At 44.6% G+C, this 23088-nt stretch overlaps 1 protein-coding gene across 3 annotated transcripts in view; it reads left to right on the plus strand.

Annotated features, from left to right (window-relative positions):
• igsf9bb (immunoglobulin superfamily, member 9Bb) overlaps window positions 1–23088 on the plus strand; it is an 83204-nt gene that overhangs the window by 42791 nt on the left and 17325 nt on the right. For 2 of the 3 annotated variants that reach the window (XM_074610650.1, XM_074610652.1), the window contains exons 7-18: window positions 1676–1821; window positions 6129–6271; window positions 6518–6658; window positions 6782–6898; window positions 7412–7562; window positions 7915–8038; window positions 10810–10985; window positions 12462–12688; window positions 14649–14733; window positions 16137–16301; window positions 20083–20128; window positions 20427–22055. In XM_074610650.1, coding sequence (XP_074466751.1) covers window positions 1676–1821; window positions 6129–6271; window positions 6518–6658; window positions 6782–6898; window positions 7412–7562; window positions 7915–8038; window positions 10810–10985; window positions 12462–12688; window positions 14649–14733; window positions 16137–16301; window positions 20083–20128; window positions 20427–22055 — 3150 coding nt within the window. The remainder of the gene's footprint in view (window positions 1–1675; window positions 1822–6128; window positions 6272–6517; window positions 6659–6781; window positions 6899–7411; window positions 7563–7914; window positions 8039–10809; window positions 10986–12461; window positions 12689–14648; window positions 14734–16136; window positions 16302–20082; window positions 20129–20426; window positions 22056–23088) is intronic. The other variant, XM_074610651.1, reaches the window with a different exon arrangement.

Here is a 23088-nt window from a genome sequence, read left to right on the forward strand (position 1 = left end):
AAGCTTCATCACCTCTCAGGTCTGCAGCATCATCAAGGTTGGGATGGGCTTTAGCAAATCCTTTGATAGTCCTTTTCCAAACCTGCTTATTGAATCTGAATCATTGAAGTCTTTTTAGGTAGTTTGTTTGGTGGGTGTTTGTTTTAACCAAGCCATCTCTTGGTTAAAAGGCTTCCACTACATATTTAGTCACTGCTCTGTGACATTCATTAACCCCGTCGTGACTTATTTTCCCTTAACATCAACAAATCCTCAGAGCTCATTTTCTCTCTGAAATGTCGCAATCATGACCAAATTATCTCTGCTTTGATATTTTGCTTTTTTTGCTAGACCTCTATATTATATGTTCAATCAACAGAAATACTGCAATGCAAGAAAAATATCCAGTGAGAGTAAAACCACTACAGTGGTTAAATGACAACAGATGTCATTTCTTTTCTCTCGCTTCTCTAACAAGGCTGATATATAGCCGACCTCTGCTTGTTGCACTTTTACAGTCTGATTTGGAACGGGCAGCGGAGGGAGCAAAACGAAGGAATGCAAAATATCTGTTGCCGTGGCTACAGCAAGTGGCCGGTCAACATCCAGCAGACCCAAATCTTGAGGACTGGCTTCAAACTCATCCCAGCTCCCTCTCTCCAAATAACAACTAGGATAGATAGACGGAGAGCTACGGTGGCATCATTTGTTAACTTGTACTGCAAAACACCAGACTTCCAACACTGTGTGCCCTTTTGTTTAATACTGTAACATTATATTTTACACATAAAGGTCAGTTTGCTCATCACGAGGAGTACCGATCAGCATGTGAAAACAGGTGCATAGGCTAAATTAAAATCCCTTCACCGCCACAGTCTGACCATATCTAAATTAATAGTTCTCACAAATATTGCACAGATATAACATTTGAAGCTAGTTCCAGAAACGTTAGTGTAGTTTTCCAGAGATATAAACGTACACACACAGATCTCACAATAGTACAGCACCTTTTGGATGAAAAAAAAACAGATTTTTGGAGTATAAATGCGCTGCTGAAAAATCTGCAGGCACTGTGCGTGACGCTAAGTCAAGCATGAACCAAGATCTCTGTGATCCCCCTTCAGTTCCAACACAAAGCCTGCAAGCCGGGTGGTTTATAGAGTTTTTTTAAAGTCTGAAATCCCTGCATCTGGCAAAAGTTATCATTGGTTTTGGTATCAATAAATCCATTCACCTCACACTGGTATATTCTACTGAGTCTGCGCTACAGGGCAGTAACTGTAGTAATAAGCAGGGAGAATGCATTGACCTGTGTTTTCCAGCTACCTTTGTAGCCTGTAGACTTACAGTTCCTCTGCTGTGAATAATGAATCAAGCTGTGTGCAGAGCATTATTTATATGAAAGTGCTACACATCCACTGAGATGTGAGCACCAAATGGCCAAATATACTGTTGCCATCTTCATAGAAGCCTTGCATCATACATCAAGTCATACAGTGACGGTATACATGTGTATCTATCCATACATGTTGTCATGTAAATGCTTGTCAGGCTTTGACTCTGATGACTGAAACAAAGACAGATTTATACAGAACCAAAGCTTCAGTTTGGAAGATAACATATGAGCCTGACATGATGTCAGATAAAACACACTTAGATCCCTACGTTAATGTTTCCCTTCTCTCCATTGTCACAGTGACCTAAAGCGCAGAGTCAGTATTCTCATTGACGGTTCCCTCATCATTGCCCAAGTCAAGCCGGACGATGCCGGGAGGTACACCTGTGTTCCTAGCAACAGCCTGGGCCAACCACCGACTGCCTCCGCCTACCTAACAGTGCAATGTGAGTGTCCTGACTTTGATTTTTCATTTGCTGTTTATGCTATATCTTTAGATTCTGTTGGTTCATTGCAAGGGCCCCTCTCTCCTTTTTGTTTATTTGGGTCAAAGCAACGGACACCTCAACTCTGTACTAATAATACCTACATCCTAGGGATGTAACGATACATTTTTACAACGATACGATGCGATTTCCATGGTTCCGATACGATTCAAGGACGATATTTGGCTCATCTAGAGCGATACGATATGATACGATACGATACGATACGATATGATACGATACGATACGATACGATACGATTCAATGATTTGAAATCGATACAGTGACTTTTTTTTGCCAAAAATTCAATCAGTGTGATGTGAAATAAATATCTGATACTGGAAAGTACAGGTCAGGATTCCTCAAAGTTCTTGTAAGCAAACCAACTTCTATTCAGGTTAAATGAACAGTGGTTTAACCTGCTGCTTCTGTCCTCATTTTCAATATAAACGGTAGAGCAATAATACAGAGATCAACCGCTGATAGTGATCAAACAGCTGATAGTGATCAAACAGCTTGGGACAGAATCAAACGCTGTTTAAATAATCTGCTGATAGTAATCAAGTAGTCCACCTACAGTGTTCATTTGGGGTTTTTTCATACATGAAAACATCTGGAAAAACATTTTAAAACTACATTAGACTAACGTTAGTTGAATTTCTTTTTTTTTTTTTACTTTACTCCCGTCATGATAATCTGCCTCGCGGACTGTCTGCTCTCTGGCTGGATACGTGAGGCTGATGCTGCGTGCACATCGATATCATGACGGGGAAAGGGAAGTCATTTTCTCTGAATGAAACGTCAGTGCACGGGGAAAGGGCCGGTGGGTGAAGCCGCCCTCGTCGAGTGGATTGATAGCGCCTGAAACATGCAGCCAGTTCATGCAGACCGAGGAGTCCAGTGCGCCGTTCGTCTGCATGCACGCCATGGATGCGTGCTTGTACATGTCTGGAGAGTGAACCGGAGTAACGTTTAACATTTCTGTACTAATACAAGTGCTAAAAAACACTTTCATACAACGTTTGTCGTCCTTAAATACAAGGTGCAAATCCTTAGTATCGATACAATCGTTTTTTGCGTTTCAGATCGATTTTATATCGATTTTATATCGATATACGTCTCCCGTGAAGGACGACTTGCCGAGCACCTATCGATGTAGTTGGATCGTAGGAATATAAATCGATTCATCGATGTAGTAGATGAATCGTTACACCCCTACTATATCCAATACCCAAGGGCTAATCATGCTGGAGGTTCAGAGGATAGAAATGTGGCACAAGTTCAGCTATTTCAGATTTTATTGCATTGATTTTTGACCCGATTCCTCTCAAAATCTGAGTCGGATTTATAGTTTTGAATCGATGTATCCGTATCTAAGACTAGGCGTCGGTTAATCTTTACACCCCTGCTATCTTGACGCATTCTAGCTTTAATAGAGTAGTACAGTAAATGACTAATCCTGATCTCTATATTGTTGAGAAGGGACACCAGTTTTACCCAAAGGCTTATCCATAGTTGGAAGTTTCTGGTCAGTAGCAGGCGGGGTCCAATCTGACACTGCTGTAGAGCTGCATGTCCACAAACCATCCTCTGCACTGTGGAACGGTTCCGCATTTTACCGGCCTCCAGGCTAACTCTTTCCACTTCTCAGCCAATCCCCTCCAAACGACAAACTTCTAGTTTTCATGCTTTCTGCCTCTTCGTCCTTCTCCCTCTCTCTCCCTCGCCTCCCTCTCCCTCTCTCTCTCTAGTCATTTCTCATTTGTGCTCATTTATGTAGGCTATATATTCATATGCACACCGACGTGTCTCTATTTCTCCGTCCCTCTGTCTTCATTATGGGGTGCCGCCTCCTTATTCTCTCCTCCCATAAAACACTTGCTCAGTCCATCAGTCACTCGGAGCTGTAGAATCATGACGCCTGGTGAATTTGTCACATTGGAAAAGCATCTGGCTCTTATTTGGAGCAGACAGACAGACAGGCAGGCAGGACGAGCTCTGAGATTTTTAGCCTTGTCGACCGGTGTCGGGCCACTGGCAGTAGTCAAGGCAACGGAAATTTTGCATCCCTTCGCTCTCCTGCCTCCTTTGATGGCTGTACTTTACATTGTGGTGTGTGTGAGTGTGTGTGACGAACGGAGGAACACCAGTCGTGAGAGGGAGGGAGAAGTGAGAGGGGGGATTACATCATCGCTGTAAGACCGAGGACTTTTCTCAGTCAGACTGCAGAGTGATCTCTCCGTCTCTCTGTGCTATTCTTTCCTCTTATTCTCATCATTTCCCCTCTTTATCCCGTTCTCTCAATCCTCCCTGTTTGTTTCATGCCCCCTTTTCTCTCTCTCTTCTGCTTCATTCTGTTTAAATCTCTCTCCCACAGTCTCCTCTTCTCTCCGTCCTCCCTCAGTCTTCCTCCCTGAAACGCTTGCCAGTGAATAACTTCCCTAAAGCATCTTGCAGTGGGAACCAGCGTGTCGTGTGCGATAGCGCTGTCTGAGGGCTATATTTAGAAACTTGGCTGATATTCTTGTCTGTGGTGCCGGTGGCGGCGCTCCTCTGGGCTCTTTGTGGCAGAGCGCTGGCGGGCCGGCGGTGAGGACTTCAGAGGACAGCAGCTGTACTACAAAGTTGTTCTGGCAATCAATCTCTCACAGTGTTTCAATCCCTCTATCTCATCGTGTCACGCAGTCATTCACTCACTCTTTCACTCGCTCACTCGCTCATCTCTCCTTTGTAATGCCAGATTAATGCCGTTTTGCCTCCTTTATTGTATTCACAGTCACACTGCCTAATGCTCCTCTCTCCTCCAGCGGCTCCTCTCTACCTTACGTCATCTAGTCACATCTCTCTCTCTCTCTCTCACCTGTCCTCTTTCCCACGCTCGTGCTCAGCCTCGCTCGTCTTTCCTCCACCGCTGCACTGATAGCTCTCACTCCTCTTCCTCACCCCTCCTCCTCGTCTCACTCGTACCATTTCTCCTCCTCAGTGCCTACTTTGAATATTTTCCCTCCTTGACCTCATTTAGGAATCACGCTGTTCTCTCACCTTTTCTGCAGAATTCAGGGTTTAGGAAGGAGATGTTTTAGCTTTTCCTCTTTTTCCCCCTACCTTTTCCTCCTCTTAGCCCCTTTCTTCCACCAGATGGACTTCCTCGTTTGCCCATCATTGCCCAAAGGGTATAGCTCGACCATATCGAATCCCAATTATTTAAGACTTAAGGGAGGGAGTGTGAAGGGAACTATAGTAATACAACTTTTAGCATTTAAGAGCTGATTCGATTGATTGAGGCGAGGCAGGTCAGGTGATGTACTGTGATTCTTATAAACTGAATGTGACAATAGTTTAATTTTTTCAACATTTTCAACAGGATATAATAACAAACATTTATGTCAATAGACACATTTAGCTTTGGAATCAGTTCTGATTAGATTTAATACTGTTTAAGGGAACACTGAAGGCACACATCACATCTTGATGAACGTGTAGAAATCAAGTGTAAAATCTTTACTGATGTGCATTGTATAATTTGTTGAGAACAAAATGATGTAAAGGTCAATGGAAACCAAAATAATCAACCCACTGAGGGCTGGATTCAAAATCACACCCAAAATCAAAGTAAAAGATTGTAATCACAGGCTGATCCAACTCATAATGTGACTCAGTAGTGTGTACGGCCCGCGCCTGCTTGTATGCACTACCGACAACAACTGGGGGATCTCCTCCCAGACCTGGATCAGGGCATCAGTGAGCTCCTGGAGAGTCTGTGGCGGTACTTGGCGGCGTCGGATGCACCGATACATAACGTCCCATAGGTGCGCGATTGGATTTCAGGGGAACGTGAGGGCCAGTCAATGGCATCAACACCGTCATCATCCAGGAGCTGCCCAAACACTCTGGCCACATGAGGCCGGGCGTTGTCCTGCACCAGGAGGAACCCAGGGCCCACTGCACCAGCGTAAGGTCTGATAATCGGTCTGAGGATTTCATCCCGGTACCGACAGCAATCAGGGCACCGTTGTCTATGACAGGGAGGTCTGTGCGACCCTCCAAGGATACGCCTCTCCAGACCATCACCGACCCACCGCCCAAACCGGTCATGCTGAATGATGTTACAGGCCGCATAACGTTCACCATGGCGTCTCCAGACTCTTTCACGCCTGTCACATGTGCTCAGTGTGAACCTGCTCTCATCTGTGAAGAGAACGGGGCGCCGATGGCGGACCTGCCCAATTCTGTAAAAAAGCCCTGTTTTATCTCTGGTTTTCCACCAGATCCTGCCCGTGTGGTAAACATGCCATCTGTCATATACGTGGCCATCGGTCTGCCCGGCTTCATCCGCTGTCCTGTAGATGCCAACCCCCCTGTAACTCTGGTTAAGTGGAAGAAAGATGGCCTCCCTCTCCGGATAGAAAAGGTGAGCTGGTGCCGGTGCTCGCTTTACGCCGCCCCCAGACTGGAAACCAATGCATCATGTCTTCGGTTGAAGCTTCTTAATTGATTTTTCATATCATCCTTTCGTTTTCACTGTGCTCCTCTGTCTCTTATTTAAGTGAAAGGATATAGTACACCTGAGTAATTGATAGTATAAGAACCATTATAATTGGTCTTTAACAAAACATTAATTTTCCTTACACACAGTCCATGACTTCTCCGTCCACAGTACCCTGGTTGGAGCCAAATGGACGACGGAAGAATCCGCGTGGCAGAGGTGACGGAGGACTCTCTCGGCACCTATACCTGCATGCCTTACAACGCCCTGGGTTCCATGGGATGGTCCCCTCCCGCTCCCCTGGTGCTAAAGGTACACCCGCGATAGTAACTGTGCATTTAAATGATCCCAAAATAGAAAAACAGCTCTGATGCATCCAGGAGGCAACTCATCAGTTTTTACTTACCTGTTTTGGTGGCTTCACTCCTGGGGTAGGACCCTCCCAAATTCTCAGTGGTTCCTGGAGGGGAGTACAGGCAGGAGGCCGGGAGAGAGCTGGTCATCCCATGTGAGGCGGAGGGAGACCCCTTTCCCAACATCACATGGAGGAAGGTAAGACACCTTCCACACTCTACACCCCACCTGCCTACTGTATGTGTATCATTTAGCTGCCAGATCTTCTGTTTGTTAATCACAACTCCACGTTGTTTGAAGTCACATTCAGAGTTTTTCCATTGAGAAGTATTCACGTCTGAAAAACAGTGCCTGTAGTGGGTGCTCTGATTTTCATTTCAGAATTTCTAATCATATTTTAACGATGTCTATAAAATATGCAATCAAGGGAACGTATTAGATTGTTTGCTTGACTATGAGGCATGTTTAACCTCGCTCGTTGTGCGATTAACTATTGTTTTTGTCTCCCACTTCTGTGTAATTTGATTCTTAAATTAGATATTGAAAGCGATGTTGTTGTAGTAGATGTGAGATTGATATTTGTAAAAGCTGGTAAACTGTCCCTGCTGTGTGGCCTGTATGTTGCACGTTCCAACCTGTTCTGCACCTTTCTCTCCGTCTCTCCGTCATCGGCTGTCTCTTGTCTTTCTTTTTTTACGGGTTTGACTGCAGGTCGGGAAGCCCAGTAAAAGCAAGCACAATGTCCTGCCCCGAGGCAGCTTACAGTTCAAGTCACTCACAAAGGAGGACCACGGGGAGTGGGAGTGTGTTGCCACCAACGTTGCCACAAGCATCACTGCCAGCACGCACGTCCAAGTCATAGGTACACAAATGACTTCACGCTGCATAAACTGACACAGTGTACAATGAACTGTAGAGCTAGATTGTGTAATAACTGTGCCAGGTGCAGCAGTATACAATGGTGGAGTAACAACAGTGGTTGAATGCAGTCAGTTATTGAGAATTTTGGGTGGAGAAATTATTCTTTGCACTTTTACTTACATTATTTACATTTGACAGGTAACAACTCATTGTGGAGGTTACATTATTCATGCAACCTAAAATATTTCCAGCTCACAGTTAATCTATTTGACAAGTGAAATGAAATGAATGTTCTGTATCACAGCAAGGCTACTCAGTAACACCACCTTTCTCACGTCTTTCCCTCCCTGCAGGCACAAGCCCCCACGCCCCCACCAGCATCCATGTGGCGCCATCCGCCACCTGGGCCAATGTGTCCTGGGAGGTGGCCTACGGTGGAGGCTTCCAGCAGACATTCTCAGTCTGGTATGGCCATGTGTGAGTCATCCCAGCATGCTTTGCTTCCTGCTTCTTTCTTCTTCCAATATGTTCCTCTGTTGTTTCTGAAAATGTCTTTTTCCAGGGTTGTGTTCAAAACAGTTGTGAAAACGTAGAGATGGAAATACACGGCGATCCAGTGTGAGTGAGTTTTCATCTCTAATCTTGGATTTTTCTTGGAGGAAAACGCAGTTGCAACTAAACTGAACATGACCCAACGTTTCCCTACCTGCTGCTGCTGCTGCCGCCGCTGCTGCCGCCGCTGCTGCCGCCGCTGCTGCCGCCGCCGCTGCTGCTGCTGCTGCTTTGCTTGACTAGGGAAAAGGCCTGGGTTGAAATGTTTCTTCTTTTTTTTTAATGACTTGATCTTAATCACACTTTACTGTGTAAAATTTAGGTGTAGTAAAAAAGAAATGAACTCTATGGTTGATCTTCATCTGGTTTGGGATGCAAGGGGTTAATACATATCAAAGTGTCTAAATAAATACAGTATTTCATCTTCCTGAAGGAGTATGAAGTATTCTGTTTTAACCCAGGTCTACAAGAGAGCCATCTGCATTTTGGCTGATGGGTGTGTAACTAAAGTAGATCTATAAAGGATAGATACTAGTGTGGCCTCCTCAACCTGCTTCTCTTGTGGCCTCACACATTTAGTTATCTAGTTCTCTGTAGAAATTCTCAGCTTACATTCCTCTTCCTGTTGTCTCCGGATTTCCTCCAATTCCATTAATTTCAGTTTTTCTTCCAACATAGCAGACTGGAGGTGGGTCAAGAGCTCCCCTTATAGCTTTGAGGAAGCTCTGCTTCTCTTTGAACCAGAGGAGGTGTGGCTACGGGGGTTCCCTGCTGCTTGGCTCCTCGGTCAGTCTGTGTAGCTGCAAGAACTCCAGACATTTGGTTAGGCCCTGTTCAGGAACTGGCATTAACATGCGTCCTGAGTGATCAGATCACAAATGGACAGCTTTAAGTACGTCTGTTCACACCCTTTCAATTCATCTCCACATGTGATCCGATCTCACTTCCCCTGGTACAGAGCTTCATAAAGCCGGGGATGAGAGAGAGCTGGTGTCAGCTGATAATAATGCACTTCCCGTGCCTAGTCTGATAGTCTGTAGATGTGTAGCCTATAGATACGATATATATTTTAATAAAATACAGTTGTACCAGCAGGATACAGTAGAGCACAGAAGCCGTTTCCATGCAGACAAGCACTCGCGTCTGCCTGTCTATTCACATGAGGAGCGCAGAGACCCCGCGGATCCCCGCGGATCCCAGCGGGACATCATATGAGTAGGCGGTCCTTAATGTGGTCCAGGACACATTTGCGTACAAACTGCTAAAAGAATGTGGCCATATGTGGCCCAGGCCACCTCTGACTGTGGTCTGAAAGATCCAATCTCAGTGTGTCCTCAATGCGTCTCGAGTGCGTTCAGCAGCTGCAGTCATTTCTCGGCGCCATGGTACGCAGAATTGACTCATTTGGCGACCCAGCCCCGGACTGTCCCCCAATTCTGGTGGACTCTGTCTCAGGAGGCGGGGGGCAATAGGCGTGATGCCCACACGGGGCCATCCTCTCCAGGCTTGGCTTCTGAGAGGGACAGGCTGAGGAGGGTTGGATCGTCTGTACAGGTTGTACAGGATCCACCTCTGCCTGCTACAAGGCAAAGTGTTTAGGGTTCCAACGCTGGTGCAAAGAAAGAAGGCTAGATCCCCTGTCCTTTGCAGTTGGGTCTGTTCTTTCCTTTTTACAGTGTCTGATGGATAGAGGACTGTATCATGCCACTATTAAAGTGTATGCAGCAGCCATTTCATTCTGCCACGAGGGTTTTGGCGACAGAACGGTCTTTGTTCACCCTCTCCTGAAGCGGTTTCTGCAGGGGGGGTCAGCCGGCAACAACCAGTGGACATGCCTGACGCACATATTCGGTTATATATTATTATATTTATTATTATATTATATATTTATGCAGATCTCAGTGGGCCAACTCATGCGTGTGATTGGAGGAGTAGTATTACACATAGAGTCCCGGCGAGGGCTCCGCCTTTGCTTATAGAACTAGGGTTACGGTATCGTAACCTTCGTTTTCTGCTTTATCTAGTGCTCAGATGCAGTCAACGCTGAATGTGTGGCATGGGCAAAGAGCAAACCGCAAAGCTGAGCGCAGCATGGCCTTATTACCATCAAGTGAAAGTCATGTTGTGATTGAAGTGGGGAAAAAAAATCATGAAATAAATATTTGATTATGGAAATACGCAAGGTAATGATGAGACTATAACTGTTGATGTTGCATTACGTTACACTGTAATGTGCAAAACTGTGTGATAATAACGATGCTGAGAAAAGACTTAAAGGGGACATATCCTGCTCAGTTTTAGGTTCATACTCTATAGCTTTCAACCTCTGTCTCTTAATGCCCCCCTCCCGAAAAAGTCCAGTCTGCTCTGATTGGCTTGTGAGAAAAATATGGTGCACCTTTGCAAAGGTAGATCTCAAGCTGTGGGCTTCCAATGAGCCTGCAAGTGATATACTGTAGGAAGGGAAGACGAATCTGAATGGCTCGTTGTTTTCTGATCCAGGCAAACCACAAAAAAGAGACTGAGTTTTATTTCACAGTTTGTGGGTTGGAAGGTTCCATATGTCCCCTTTAAGACTTTACTTTAGATTGTATCTTTGTATAGACTACCATATATCATAAACAGGAAGTAGACTTTTACCTCATCTTTCCTGTCTGTCTGTCCACCCACCTCCTCTCATGGTGACTCCTGTGCAGGCTGAAGAGGGAGCGTTTAGGTCCACATGACTGGCTTTCCATGCCCGTGCCTGGAGGCCACGACTGGATGGTGGTTCCCGGCTTGGAGCCAGAGACGACGTACCAGTTCAGCATCCTGGCCCAAAACAAGCTTGGCACAGGACCTTTCAGCGAGGTTGTCACTGTGAACACACTAGGTGAGTATACTCACTGCTGCTCGACTGCGACAAAGGGATCCAAGAATAAAACGGCTTTGACAGGCGTGCAGGTAGAATGAGCAGAAAGCTCGTTACTTGAAACAAAACATTCAGAATCTTTTCTATTTCTGCATCTTTTTCATATCTTAAGTGTTTTTGTGCCAAATGAAAACTTAAAGAATGATGTTGAAGAACTATTGAAAGGTTGATATAATTATAAAGTGAGATTGTCATGTCTTTCATATTATAAAGCAGGTGCTTTATAAATACTGTTAAACTATCAAAACACTCAATATACAAAGAAATACACACAGCCCGTATTCAGAAGTTGTGTGTTTGAAACAAGCCGTCAGGATTTCTGTCCATTTGTGATGTCACAAATATACAATTATATAGGTCATTACACGGTTTTAAACGTAAACATTCTAAATGTGTCCCAGTTTATTTCCTGTTGCAGTGTATGTGAACAACATCAGCTGACAGGAAGTAAATATGGACCCAAACTGTTGCCTAGCAACGCAATTCTGTTGAATTGCACTAAAACGGAGCGTTTCAGACAGAGGGTGAATACAGGTATATTCAGGCAGACCGTATGAGGAAAATAAAAGGGTTTTTTTAACATTACAGCATGTAAACATGTTCTAGTAGAAACACAAAATACAAGTATGAACCTGAAAATGAGCATGATATGGGACCTTTAACAGTAAAAGGACACAGCCTACTCCTTGTTTTTTCTTCCACAAAACCTTCTTTGGCATCTTAAGAATCCATTAACCAGATATTAAGATAGTCAAGTTGTATTATTCTTGCTGCTTACAGAATTAATATTCATGAACGACAGCAGAGTAAATTTGTCGTTGACAGGTAGTCAATCAATTGTTCAAACTTTTGCAACAACTTTCTCTGACAATGCCCCGTTATGTTGTATCGTAGATAAAAACAGATTATCTGAACCACAATGTAACAGCTTAAACTAGGCTGTGAATCATTATGCATGATACAGGAATGATCCTCACAGCACTGAGGAAAGGGACATTTAATAAGTATAAATGAAGCTGTCACAGATTATTACTTAAAGATAAGTGACGTGCTGTAAATTGGGATAACTATTCATGCTTCTTCACCTTCTGTGTCAGCCAAAGCATTTAGCCTGCAGGGGTTGCTTGTTGTCTTTCTCTCCTTTAAAAGCCTCATTCATTTGCAAGTCAGATATAACAACACATTTATTCAAGCTTAGTTCTTTTTATTGAAGCAAAAGAAAAGCAAGACGAGCTAGCAAGATGAAATGTTTATGAAATGATTCTAAAGGATGCAAGGATTCAGAGATGAAGTGTTAATTGTATGCATGTGTCGGCGATGCCACCCAGTCACAGTCAAAGTGTAAAGGGGGGGCTGATTCATTGGTGTCATGCTGGTAGAAATGCTCACTGAACCGAGGCACTCACAGACATTCTCAACCCTAATGTGCTCTTTCAGTATTTCCTATAAGTACCCCTGAACCATTGGTGCTGCTTACCCCACCACGGTGCCTCACAGCCAATCGCACGCAGCAGGGAGTCCTGCTCACCTGGATCCCGCCTGCCAATCATACAGCACCTGTCCAGCATTATGTCATGGAGTTTCGCCTGGGGGAGCGATGGGAGGTCTTGGATGACAGCATTCCTGCCGGGGAGACGGACTTGCTCGCCCGGGATCTCATACAGGTAAAAGAGAGGACACGGACTGTGGACTTAAGACATAAGACCTACATCTGCCAGTTCCAGGCTAAAGAGATGTCTGGGACGTAGTAGAGGCTTAAATATGCCTTTCCATTTACAGAGTCAAAGGTATACACCACTGAATACACTACTGTAGACAGGAAAAATACTATTATTATGTGTTAGACTATCATATCAAGCATTTTAGAAACATGTGACACAATTATTTTGGGTGTAATGTACTCAAAATTTTAAGTGGAGTGAGCGAATTCGGATTTACAGCGTGTGAAATAAGACGAACCAGGGCTGCTTAGATCAGAAAACATGTGATTCAACAAGCCGTTCAGATTTGGCTCCCTTTCCTAAACTGTTACTGAAGGTGCGAAAACAAAAAATAACAGTAAGATCTGCTCTGTTTCACAGTGTAGAAAAAAAACAACTTTATCTAATACATGAGTAAGACTCAACACTGAGGCTACATACACCGATCAGCCGTAACATTAAGACCGCTGACAGGTGACGTGAATAACATTGATTATCTCGTTACCATGGCACCTGGCAGTGGGTCGGATATATTATGCAGCAAATGAACATTTTGAACTTTGAACTTTGTGTTGGAAGCAAGCAAGCGTAAGGATGTGAGCGACTTTGACAAGGGCCAGATAGTGCTGGCTAGACGACTGGGTCAGAGCATCTCCAGAACTGCAGCTCTTGTTGGATGTTCCCGGTCTGCAGTGGTCAGGACCTACCAAAAGTGGTCCAAAGAAGGAAATCCGGTGAACCGGCGACAGGGTCAGACCCGAGGCTCATTGATGCACGTGGGGAGCGAAGGCTGGCCCGTGTTGTCCGATCCAATAGAATGTCCGATCCTGTAGTTCAAATGGCTGAAAATGTTAATGCTGGTTCCAATAGAAAGGTGTCAGAACACACAGTGCATCGCAGTTTGTTGCGTATGGGGCTGCGTAGCCGCAGACCGGTCAGGGTGCCCGTGCTGACCTATAATGTTATGGCTGATTGGTGTATATGTTCAGAGCGCAGGTGAAGTTGATTTGTTTTTCAACTTGTGCAGTTAATGCTCTCGATTACCCAGATCAGACTCTTCATGCGTATGGTAATGTGCTGCACATATCCACCTTGGTTGTCATAGTAACAATGCAGGTGTGCACATGCTGACTCTGCTCACTTTCTAACCATCTCTGAGGGTTTTTTACTTTGTGCCATTTCTGGTTCTTACTCTTATTATGTTGTGTCTAACGTGCAGAACACAACACATGCTGTTTACTCCTGCAGGTCTGCAGCTGAGCGAGAAGAGAGAACTGAATGAAGTTAGAAACGTTGTAATACACTGCATCGATATGAATTATGAATACAATATGCTTTTTTAGAGGACGTTGAAATTTACTACAGCAAAGAACTGATTTGTGAGTTCGGACACAATACTTCTTTTACAGCATTTCACATCTTTGTGCATGTTGGCTAATTCTCCTGCCATGAGCTTCTTTCTTTAATCTAACTACCGTCAGCTCCATGCAGATGCTTTTATCTCTTCCTCCATTGCACAGCAAACACCCACATACACTCCTCTCCAGCTCACCACACGCACGATGCACCTAGCTCATACAATTCCCTCGCCGCACATACCTTAAGTGCATTATACTGTATGTCTGCATATATAAGTGGTGGTGTGATGTTTGGTAATGACACATTTCTTTACAATCAAAATTCTCTTTGCCTGACAGTGTGGGAAACGTTTGAGATGACAACACAGCATATTTATCAGATGGTTTCTTAGTGTTACACCGACAGTAAAGTAAAGTAGGTGTTGCACCCTGCTGAAGTGTCCTTGAGCAAGACACTGACTGAATCTCTGTAACTTATAGTCATATTTTAATGCATTATTTGCCTTTCTGACACCAGACATGACTTAACCTTCTGAACTTATACGTCTCTGTTCCCCCGCTCCTAGGAGGCGTGGTACGAGTTCCGCGTCATGGCCGTCATGGATGACATGATCAGCGAGCCTAGCAACATAGTAGGAGTGTCCAGCACAGGTGAGCCATTACATCACATAATGCATTATAGTTTGGTCCTCTATAACACAATCTTGAAACGCTGCATACCGCCTCGAATTCAGAGGAGCTTTTCTTGTCAATGCTGGGATCCAACCCAGCAACATCCGGCAGTAACCTACATCTCTAACCTCGGGCAATCTGAACACTTCTGAGCTGAGGAGGGGCTGTCGATGTAATGCACACGCAGCAACTCCCAACTTTACATTTTTGCCCACTCAGCACTATTAAATTTAAGCTCTCTTTACATGCACGCTCCTTTGTACCACCCTGAAAAAATATGACATCATCGTTTTGCCTGTCTTCCTCGGGTTGTGCGGGCCACTTTGTGCTAAAAAAAAGAAGAAGATTTATCAAAGCCTGTCTTTTCTCCGTCGCAAATACTGGAAGTGTGTTTTGAAAACCCCTCAAATTGTGATGTCACTCCTCTGCAGAGGTCACTGGGTACACATCACTTGGTAAGAGCAGCTGTTGGGAGCATTTATAGACAGGATTTGCTCTTAGGATCTCTGGAGGTACTCTGCTGCCCCCTACTGGTGAAGGTGGAGAGCTATGCAATGTGATGATCAAAGGCTCCTGCTCTTCATATACACACACACACACACACACACACACAGGTGTAAACACAGTTTTGTTCACAATGTAATAAGTTATTACATTATGAGAACATTATTACATTATAAAATTAAAAAGTTTTAATAAATTCAGCACACAATGCAATCATTTGTCTTCTTGAGGCAAAGGAAACACTTGTGTCATGTAAAACTAGAGGGTTCCTATGCTTTAAGAAGACGAAGGAGAGTACTCTCTTTATAATGTAATAACATTCTCATAATGTAATAAGTTATTACATTTAAGTTATTACATTATGTGCAGTTATTACGTTATGGGTTGCTACACTACGTCTTTTTGTTTTGTTGTTGTTGTGGAGGGTGGCAACAAGCAAAGGAGCTCATATGCATACGCCCCAAAACACATTAGAACATCCTGATTCAGTTTCTCACCTAGTTAAATAGCGGGCTGATCAGAGCACAGTGTGTTCTTGCAGGGGACAGTGTGCTCTCTTTCAGTGGACTCACATCTGCACGGTAATCTCATAGTAAATATCACCCTGTCTTTCAGAGCCAGAAAATGAATGTTGACTTTAGCATTAACTTATATCAGAAGCTTAGCGAGCAAAGTAAAGTTTCTTTATTCCGTTTGCTTGCCTCTTCCATTAGTCTGTCGTTTCCTGCACCTCTGGGTCGGCCACATCTGTGCCTGCACACGTCCAACTGCAAACTGTCATGTCCCTCTTTTTTTTCTTACATCCTTTTCATTTTGCTTCTACACCGTGACTTCAACCAGCTTTACATCCCTGACTAACTTTCCTCCTCACCCCACAGACTTCTTCCCTCCTCCAGATATGGTGGAGGACCGTGGACTGGCACGGCCCTTAGTGGCCGGCATCGTGGCCACCATCTGTTTCCTGGCGGCAGCTGTCCTGTTCAGCACGATTGCTGCCTTCTTTGTCAACAAGCAGCGCAGGAGGAAACTTAAGAGGAAAAGAGGTGAGGGGGGGAAAGTCCTCGTCATTAATATCATCAATGTCATCAATTTTTAGGGAACTTTTAAAATATCACAAAGAATAAGATGAGAAGATTCTTTCATGTTGTACTGAATACATTAAAGGAGCAGTGTGTAGCATTTAACGGGATCATCTTAAATCACCTGAAAATAATAATTGTATTTTTGTCGGCTTAGAATGAGCCGTTTATATCTTTATACGATTCATCTTCACGAAGCCGGCCAACATGTTCCCACAGTAGACTTCATCAAATAGAAGTTTATTCAAGTGTGACCGTGATCGAAACCTAATTGAGAATACAGATTAGTTGTATGGGAACGTCATTTTGTAGGAGACAGGGTTGATTTATGACATGGAGTAGTGATTCAATACAGCCTCTTGTGGCTGGAATGAGTATTACAACAACAAACACAGAAAAATTAAACTTGTTCTTAAAGGGACTATTTGTAACTTTCAGAAATGCTTCTTAACAGCGACACCTGTGGCCGTGAAATCAACGAAAGTCAGCGTCGGGCTCGCGCTTGCTCGCTCTCAATATACCTGAACGAGCATCACTCAAAACAGTGAGGCGACACACGTCAGCTAAAACCACAATATCACTCTATATTTCAGCTGCTTGGCAGTAATGTTAGCTGACCAGACAAAGGTCTCTCCATGAACATGATTTAGATCTGATCCTAGAGTTGGCTTTTCCTGCCTTAGTGCAGGCTGAAGCAGCGGGGCTCTGCAGCGTGTCTCCCTGCTCTCTCTTCCCGCAGCCGGGGAGAGCAGAGGAGACACCGGCACCCGGTCGGTAACGAGAGGGTAACGTTACTAGCTAAGGAGCTCCGTCACTTCACAAGACACGGGAAACCTCTGTTGGTCTGGAGGAGCTGCAGCATTTATTTCTGCAGAAACGTCCACTGTACATTCACTAGATATTCTCAGAGCTAAACTAACTCTTCTGCAGTGTGTAGTGAGCGCGCGTTCACGTCTAGAGGTGGAGCGAGCTGAGAACGCGCGCGCTCTCTGAGCGAAGGCAGGCAGGCAGAGTTGGAGAGGCAGCGGCCCGCTACATTTATGCGCGTACAAAGTTACAAATAGTCCCTTTAAGTCATATACACAGAAGAGAAAACAATCTAGATCAGACTTAGAAAATGGAACACAAAATGTTTTTTTCCTCACTTGCTTCTCTGGGTTTCCATACATTTATGTATAGCTATTATTAATCAAAAGATGTATTATGTAAAACTTAAAGGGACTGTTTGTAACTTTCTAAGCGTATAAATGTAGCGGGTCGGCACACATGCGCGCTCGCATATGCGCGCTCGCGTGTGGCCGCTGTCTCGTCTCCTCTGCCTGCTCGCCTTCACTTTGACAGCGCGCGCCTTCTCGCGTACTCGCTCCACCTCTAGACGTGAACGCGCGCTCACTCCACTGTAGGGACCTGCCATTTCTGGTGGCAGACACAGTGAACTGTCTCCCAGAGTCCTTGAGAGGTATGCTACCATTGGCCGTGGACCAAGCTCACTCTCCATTGGCCACTCTAACATTCACACCTAGGTGTGAAAATCACTGAGAACAAAACCAGAGGAATTTCTTTGTTCTCTCTCTTTCTCTTCACCTCCTCACCCAAGCTGACCAGCTGCTGGAGGTGAGCCACAGCTCTTTCTACTCATCTGCTCATCTCCCCTGACACGCGAGAGGTGAGCTGCTGCGCTCCAACCCTGCAAAGCAGCTCTGCTCTGTGATTCCATGGTCTGTTAGGAAACAGCCATTTCAACACAAGGAACCAAAAGGCAGAAGACGCGAGTGCCTGTCCTTTTCACCAGCTAACTTCAAGCAGCAACCGCAAAGAAGTTAGCACCAAACTAACTGCAAAGACGACCTCTTTGATTTGGAACCACAACTTCAACACATGGAATTACAAACCCTGTTCTTCCATCGGTAACGTACTGGGCCTTAGCATTAGCAATCGCACATGGCTGAGCAAGACAATTAAACTTTGATTTCTAGAATATACCTGTATTAATATGTTTAATGTTATTCATTGAGTTTGACTTTGGTGATTTATCTGTATTTGATATTTGGGTAGGTGGATTCGCCATATCTGATGTGTTTAGTTTATGCTTCACATAGACAAGGTCTTGCATGCAAACTAACCATCTTTTCTAACCCACTGCATATCTAACACACATTAAGATCACATACATAAACTGTGAATTAGTTAAACATAAACATACAGCTTCAGATAATCTTAAATCTTTGTTTAGTTTAGTTATTTAGTTAGATTAATATTGTGTTTGAACCTTTATTATCTTGTAAATAAATGTTTGTGGAATATACATGCTGGTCTCTTTAATGTTGCACAAGAGTGAATAATGCCAACCTCTGCTATGTCAAGAACTCCGATATCCTTCAACCTTTACTATCTATTTTGGTTATAGTTATTAATTTAATTATTAATCAACGTTCCAAATTGATAGTTTAGCATATATAATGAGACTATATTAACGTTTTGGTCATTGGTCCCTGATTCCAGGGTGGTGCCCCGTTTATTATTGATGTTTATTGATCATCTTTATTAATATTAATAATTCTATTATTATTTATTAATTAATTTGCTAATAACCAAAACCTATTAAGTAGAATCCCTACACCACACTGCAGAAGAGTTAGTTTAGCTCTGAGAATATCTAGTGAATGTACAGTGGACGTTTGTGCAGAAATAAATGCTGCAGCTCCTCCAGACCAACAGAGGTTTCCCGTGTCTCAGGAAGTAACGGGGCTCCGCAGAGAGAAACGTTACCGTCTAGTTACCGACCGGTTGCCGGTGTCTTCCTGCTCTCTCCGGCTGCGGGCGGAGGGAGACGAGTTTCTCGCTGGGGAGCTCCGCTGCTGAAGCCTGCGCTGAGGCAGGAGAAGCAAACACAGTATCAGCATTGATTCATGGAGAGACCTTCGTCTGGTCAGCTAACATTACTGCCAAGCAGCTGAAATATAGAGTGATATTGTGCTTTTAGCTGACGTGTGTCGCCTCACTGTTTTGAGCGATGCTCGTTCATGTCCATTTAGAGCAAGCACAAGCACGAGCCCGACGCTAACTTTCGGTGATTTCACGGCCACAGGTGTCGCTGTTAAGAAGCATTTCTGAAAGTTACAAATAGTCCCTTTAACTGTGACACATCTACCACACTATACCCAACTTGTATTTAACTGATTCATGTACGTGAACTGCAAACAAGAACCATCAATTTAATTGTTTGACTTCAAATGTAAGCCAAATAACACTTCAGAAAGCAGCCATGGTTAGTTATAGTCATTTGTTCTATTTTATGGTTTTGTTAAAGCGTCTTTTGCATTTAACTGTTTCTCGGTTTGAAACGCTGCTCCAGGATCAACAGCAGCAACGCTGATGTCGTCTTTTGTGGAATCAAGTTTTTATAAACCTTTTATATAAATGTCTTGGATCAGTGTTGTTTATCATGAATACCAAAAAGACATATTTCCCCATTATAAATATGAGTTGTGGGGACTTTGAGGACTGCTTGAAAATTAAATTCATCACTTAATGTTAAAACAGTTAATTCGCCTCCTTCTGTTGACCCTGTGTGCATTTACACTGCCTCTATTTTTTACTCATCGTTAACTCCTTTATTTGAGTATTTCTGAAAAGAGAGACAGACAACTCCATAGTAATTATCATTCAAACATACTTAAAACATGCATATGTATATATACTTATATATACACTTAAAACTGACTGTCTTTATCCCGTCTTCCAGACCCCCCTCTCTCCATAACCCACCTCAGAAAAAGCATGGAAACTCCGTAAGTAACCCCGACATGACTCACAATACTCTTTCAATGCTACACTGCACAGTACTCTACAGCAAACCCATAATCATCAAACAGCAATCAATAATCAGCAAAGTAAAGCACATACTTTATTTCTACAAAGCAAGATGTATACAGTACATTTGTAAAATGATTAAGATGAAGCCTATGAGTTTGTAAAACGTTCTGTTTTATTGTAGCTGGATTCATTTTCAGTACCATCAGTGAAGCTTTGCACAGAGTACTGGCCTTTTTGAATATTTCACTTCTTCTGTATTTTTTTTTTCTATAGGTCATCTTCAGGAAAGGTGAGCCCAGAGAGCGTTCGTTCAAAGGCATCCCCGTCAGAATCATCTGAAGATAGTCATGACCAGCGTGGGAAGAAACCACCTTCAAGTCCAGGGAAGAGGGAGGAATTGTCTCTATACAAGAAGACCAAAAGAGCAATAACGAGCAAGAAACACAGCATCTCCAAGCACGATGCTGAAGCAACGACACCCATTGAACTCATCAGCCGAGGCCCGGATGGACGCTTTGTTATGGATCCCAATGATGCAGAAATGTCTGTTAAGCCCCGGCGAATTGAGGGCTTCCCCTTTGTGGAAGAATCAGACCTCTATCCTGAATTCCGTCAGTCAGACGAAGAGAACGACGATCCCAGGCCTCTGCCCCCAATTATGGCCCCGCTTCGGCCTCACCAGATCTCTCCCATCTCCAGTCAGGAATCCTACATGCAACCTCCAGCCTACAGCCCTCGTTTCCAGAGGCCCTTCGAAGGTATGACCATCATGGAGAGCAGTCGGCTCCAGGCCTCGGGGCAGATCCGAGGTTCTCTCCACCACAGAGCTTTCTATGGCTATCTAGGCCACCCCGGGGATCATGATCCCCCACCTCCTTTTTACATGCCTGATACAAGCCCACTCAGCTCTGTCATGTCCTCCCCTCCATACCTAGCTGAAGGTCCTTTTGGTCACCCCATGATTCCTGAAGAAATGGGGGACGCTGATTACCCACAATATGCTGTCCCTGGTTTCCCACTTCCTCTGACTCTCACCTCTTCCTCCCGTTCACCGGAGATTTGGCAGGGATTGGATTTCACCTTCGCGAGTCTGGAGGGGCCCCAGTTCATTTTTCCGCCCCATCATCCTTTGCACCTCCGCCACGACTCCCCCTATCCTCCTCCACCTCATGTTCTTCCCCTTAGTGCTTTCCAGCCCTCCTCCCTTCCAATGCCTACTTACCCAGCTGTCCTGCCACTGGAGGCCCCAAAGAGCCGCAAGTCTCCCAGCAAGGCCAGGCCTCGTGGCTCCCCAGCCAAGCATTTCGCTATGCAAGAGGCACATTTAGGGCAGTTAAGACATACGAGCCATGGTATGGGTGTGCCGGGTTTGCCTTACACCGATCCGATGGCCCATATTGTCCCCAGCACATTCAGTAGCTTGGACACACGATGGTTTGAAACCACCCCTCGTTTCAGTCCCAGACAGGCTCGAAGGATGGATCCTGGCATCCATCAGGTGGTTCTCCAGCCCTCCCGACTCTCACCCCTCACCCAAAGCCCCTTCAGTTCTCATGAGGGCTCCCCAGAGATTGTAGTACGTCCCAGGCCGCGTCCCAGCTTTGTCCAGCCTCATATACCCCCAGAGATGTCTGAGATTACCCTCCTCCCTCCTTCCGCAGCCAGCTTCTCAAGGAGATCTTCCCCCTCCTCCTCGCCTGCCCAAGGCCAGGGTAGCAGGAGAGCAAGTCCCAGCTACCGTTCCCACATGGCCTTTGCCACGTCTGCAACCAGCTACCCAGCTTCCCAGTCCCCGTCACCCCCCATGGAAAGCAGCAACCTATTTGGGCAGATGCCATCTCAGAGGAGGACTGAGGAGGGGATCCTTCCATCTGACTCACCACCCCAGTTGTCAGCTTCAGGGTAGGTGCATTAGGCATGCAGAGAGGGATACCATTTGAGTCATCTGCTCCAACCCATAATGCTTGGATGTGTGAAGTTGCTCTGACATCTTGGTTACTGAAGTGTTGTCTAATATCCATCCATTTTTAAATCATCTCGGTGAAAAATGAGTTTAGTTGTTTTTCATTTGTTAACACAAAAATGAAAATTGTTTTGGGTGAAGGAAACCATTTGGTAGCGATGATTCATTTGATGAGCTCTGGAAGTTCAGTTTAATTTCAATTCGGTCAACGCTGCTTTTCATGTCAGACATCGAGTTAGAGGTGTTCATCCATTGACTCTGTGAAGCATTGTTCCAAAATTATCACCTTGAAAAAAACATTGCATTTTCCAGTGATACCCAAAGAAATTATTTGTTGAATTGACAAGAAAAAGCATTTGCTTCACAGATAATATTTCAGACCTTTTGGGGCTAGAGTCCACCCGGATGATAAACACTATTGCCAGGACACTGTGTGATTTGCTTGGCACAAGCCCCTAAAAGAGTTGGAATATGCAGACATCACCACAGGATCCCTGTTTTTTCATCTGTATCATGCATTACCCTGCTTTCACCTAACAGGAGGAATCCCATAATATTCATCCAATTGATTCCCAAGACAAAGCAAACACCCAATATTATATCTAGCTCCAAGCCTTTGAAGCTGCCTTTATCATGCAGAGGATGCTTTAAGAAGAGTTACCCTTGGCAGGCCCTGCGGCCCATCCTCGGCCTTAGTAACCTGACTGCATGACCAATTCTCCCTTCCCTTCCAACCTCTCAGATTTCTTCCTACCCTACTTCCCCTTCCCCTTTCTGTAACCCTCCTCTCCCCAACCCCTTTAATTGCACCCAGGACACCCCCGGGTCTGACTACCAAGGAAAGGTTGTTGGGCAAAGTGTGTCACAGGGCCTGTCCGCTTCTCATGTACTGCAATGTCTCCATCATTATGAATTAGGGGCAGTGTGGTGGTTCATGATGGCTCCTGGAGTCTTACCTGCTTTGTTTTTGAT

Source organism: Sebastes fasciatus, chromosome 16 (genome assembly GCF_043250625.1).
Source record: "Sebastes fasciatus isolate fSebFas1 chromosome 16, fSebFas1.pri, whole genome shotgun sequence".
Classification (NCBI taxonomy): domain Eukaryota; kingdom Metazoa; phylum Chordata; class Actinopteri; order Perciformes; family Sebastidae; genus Sebastes; species Sebastes fasciatus.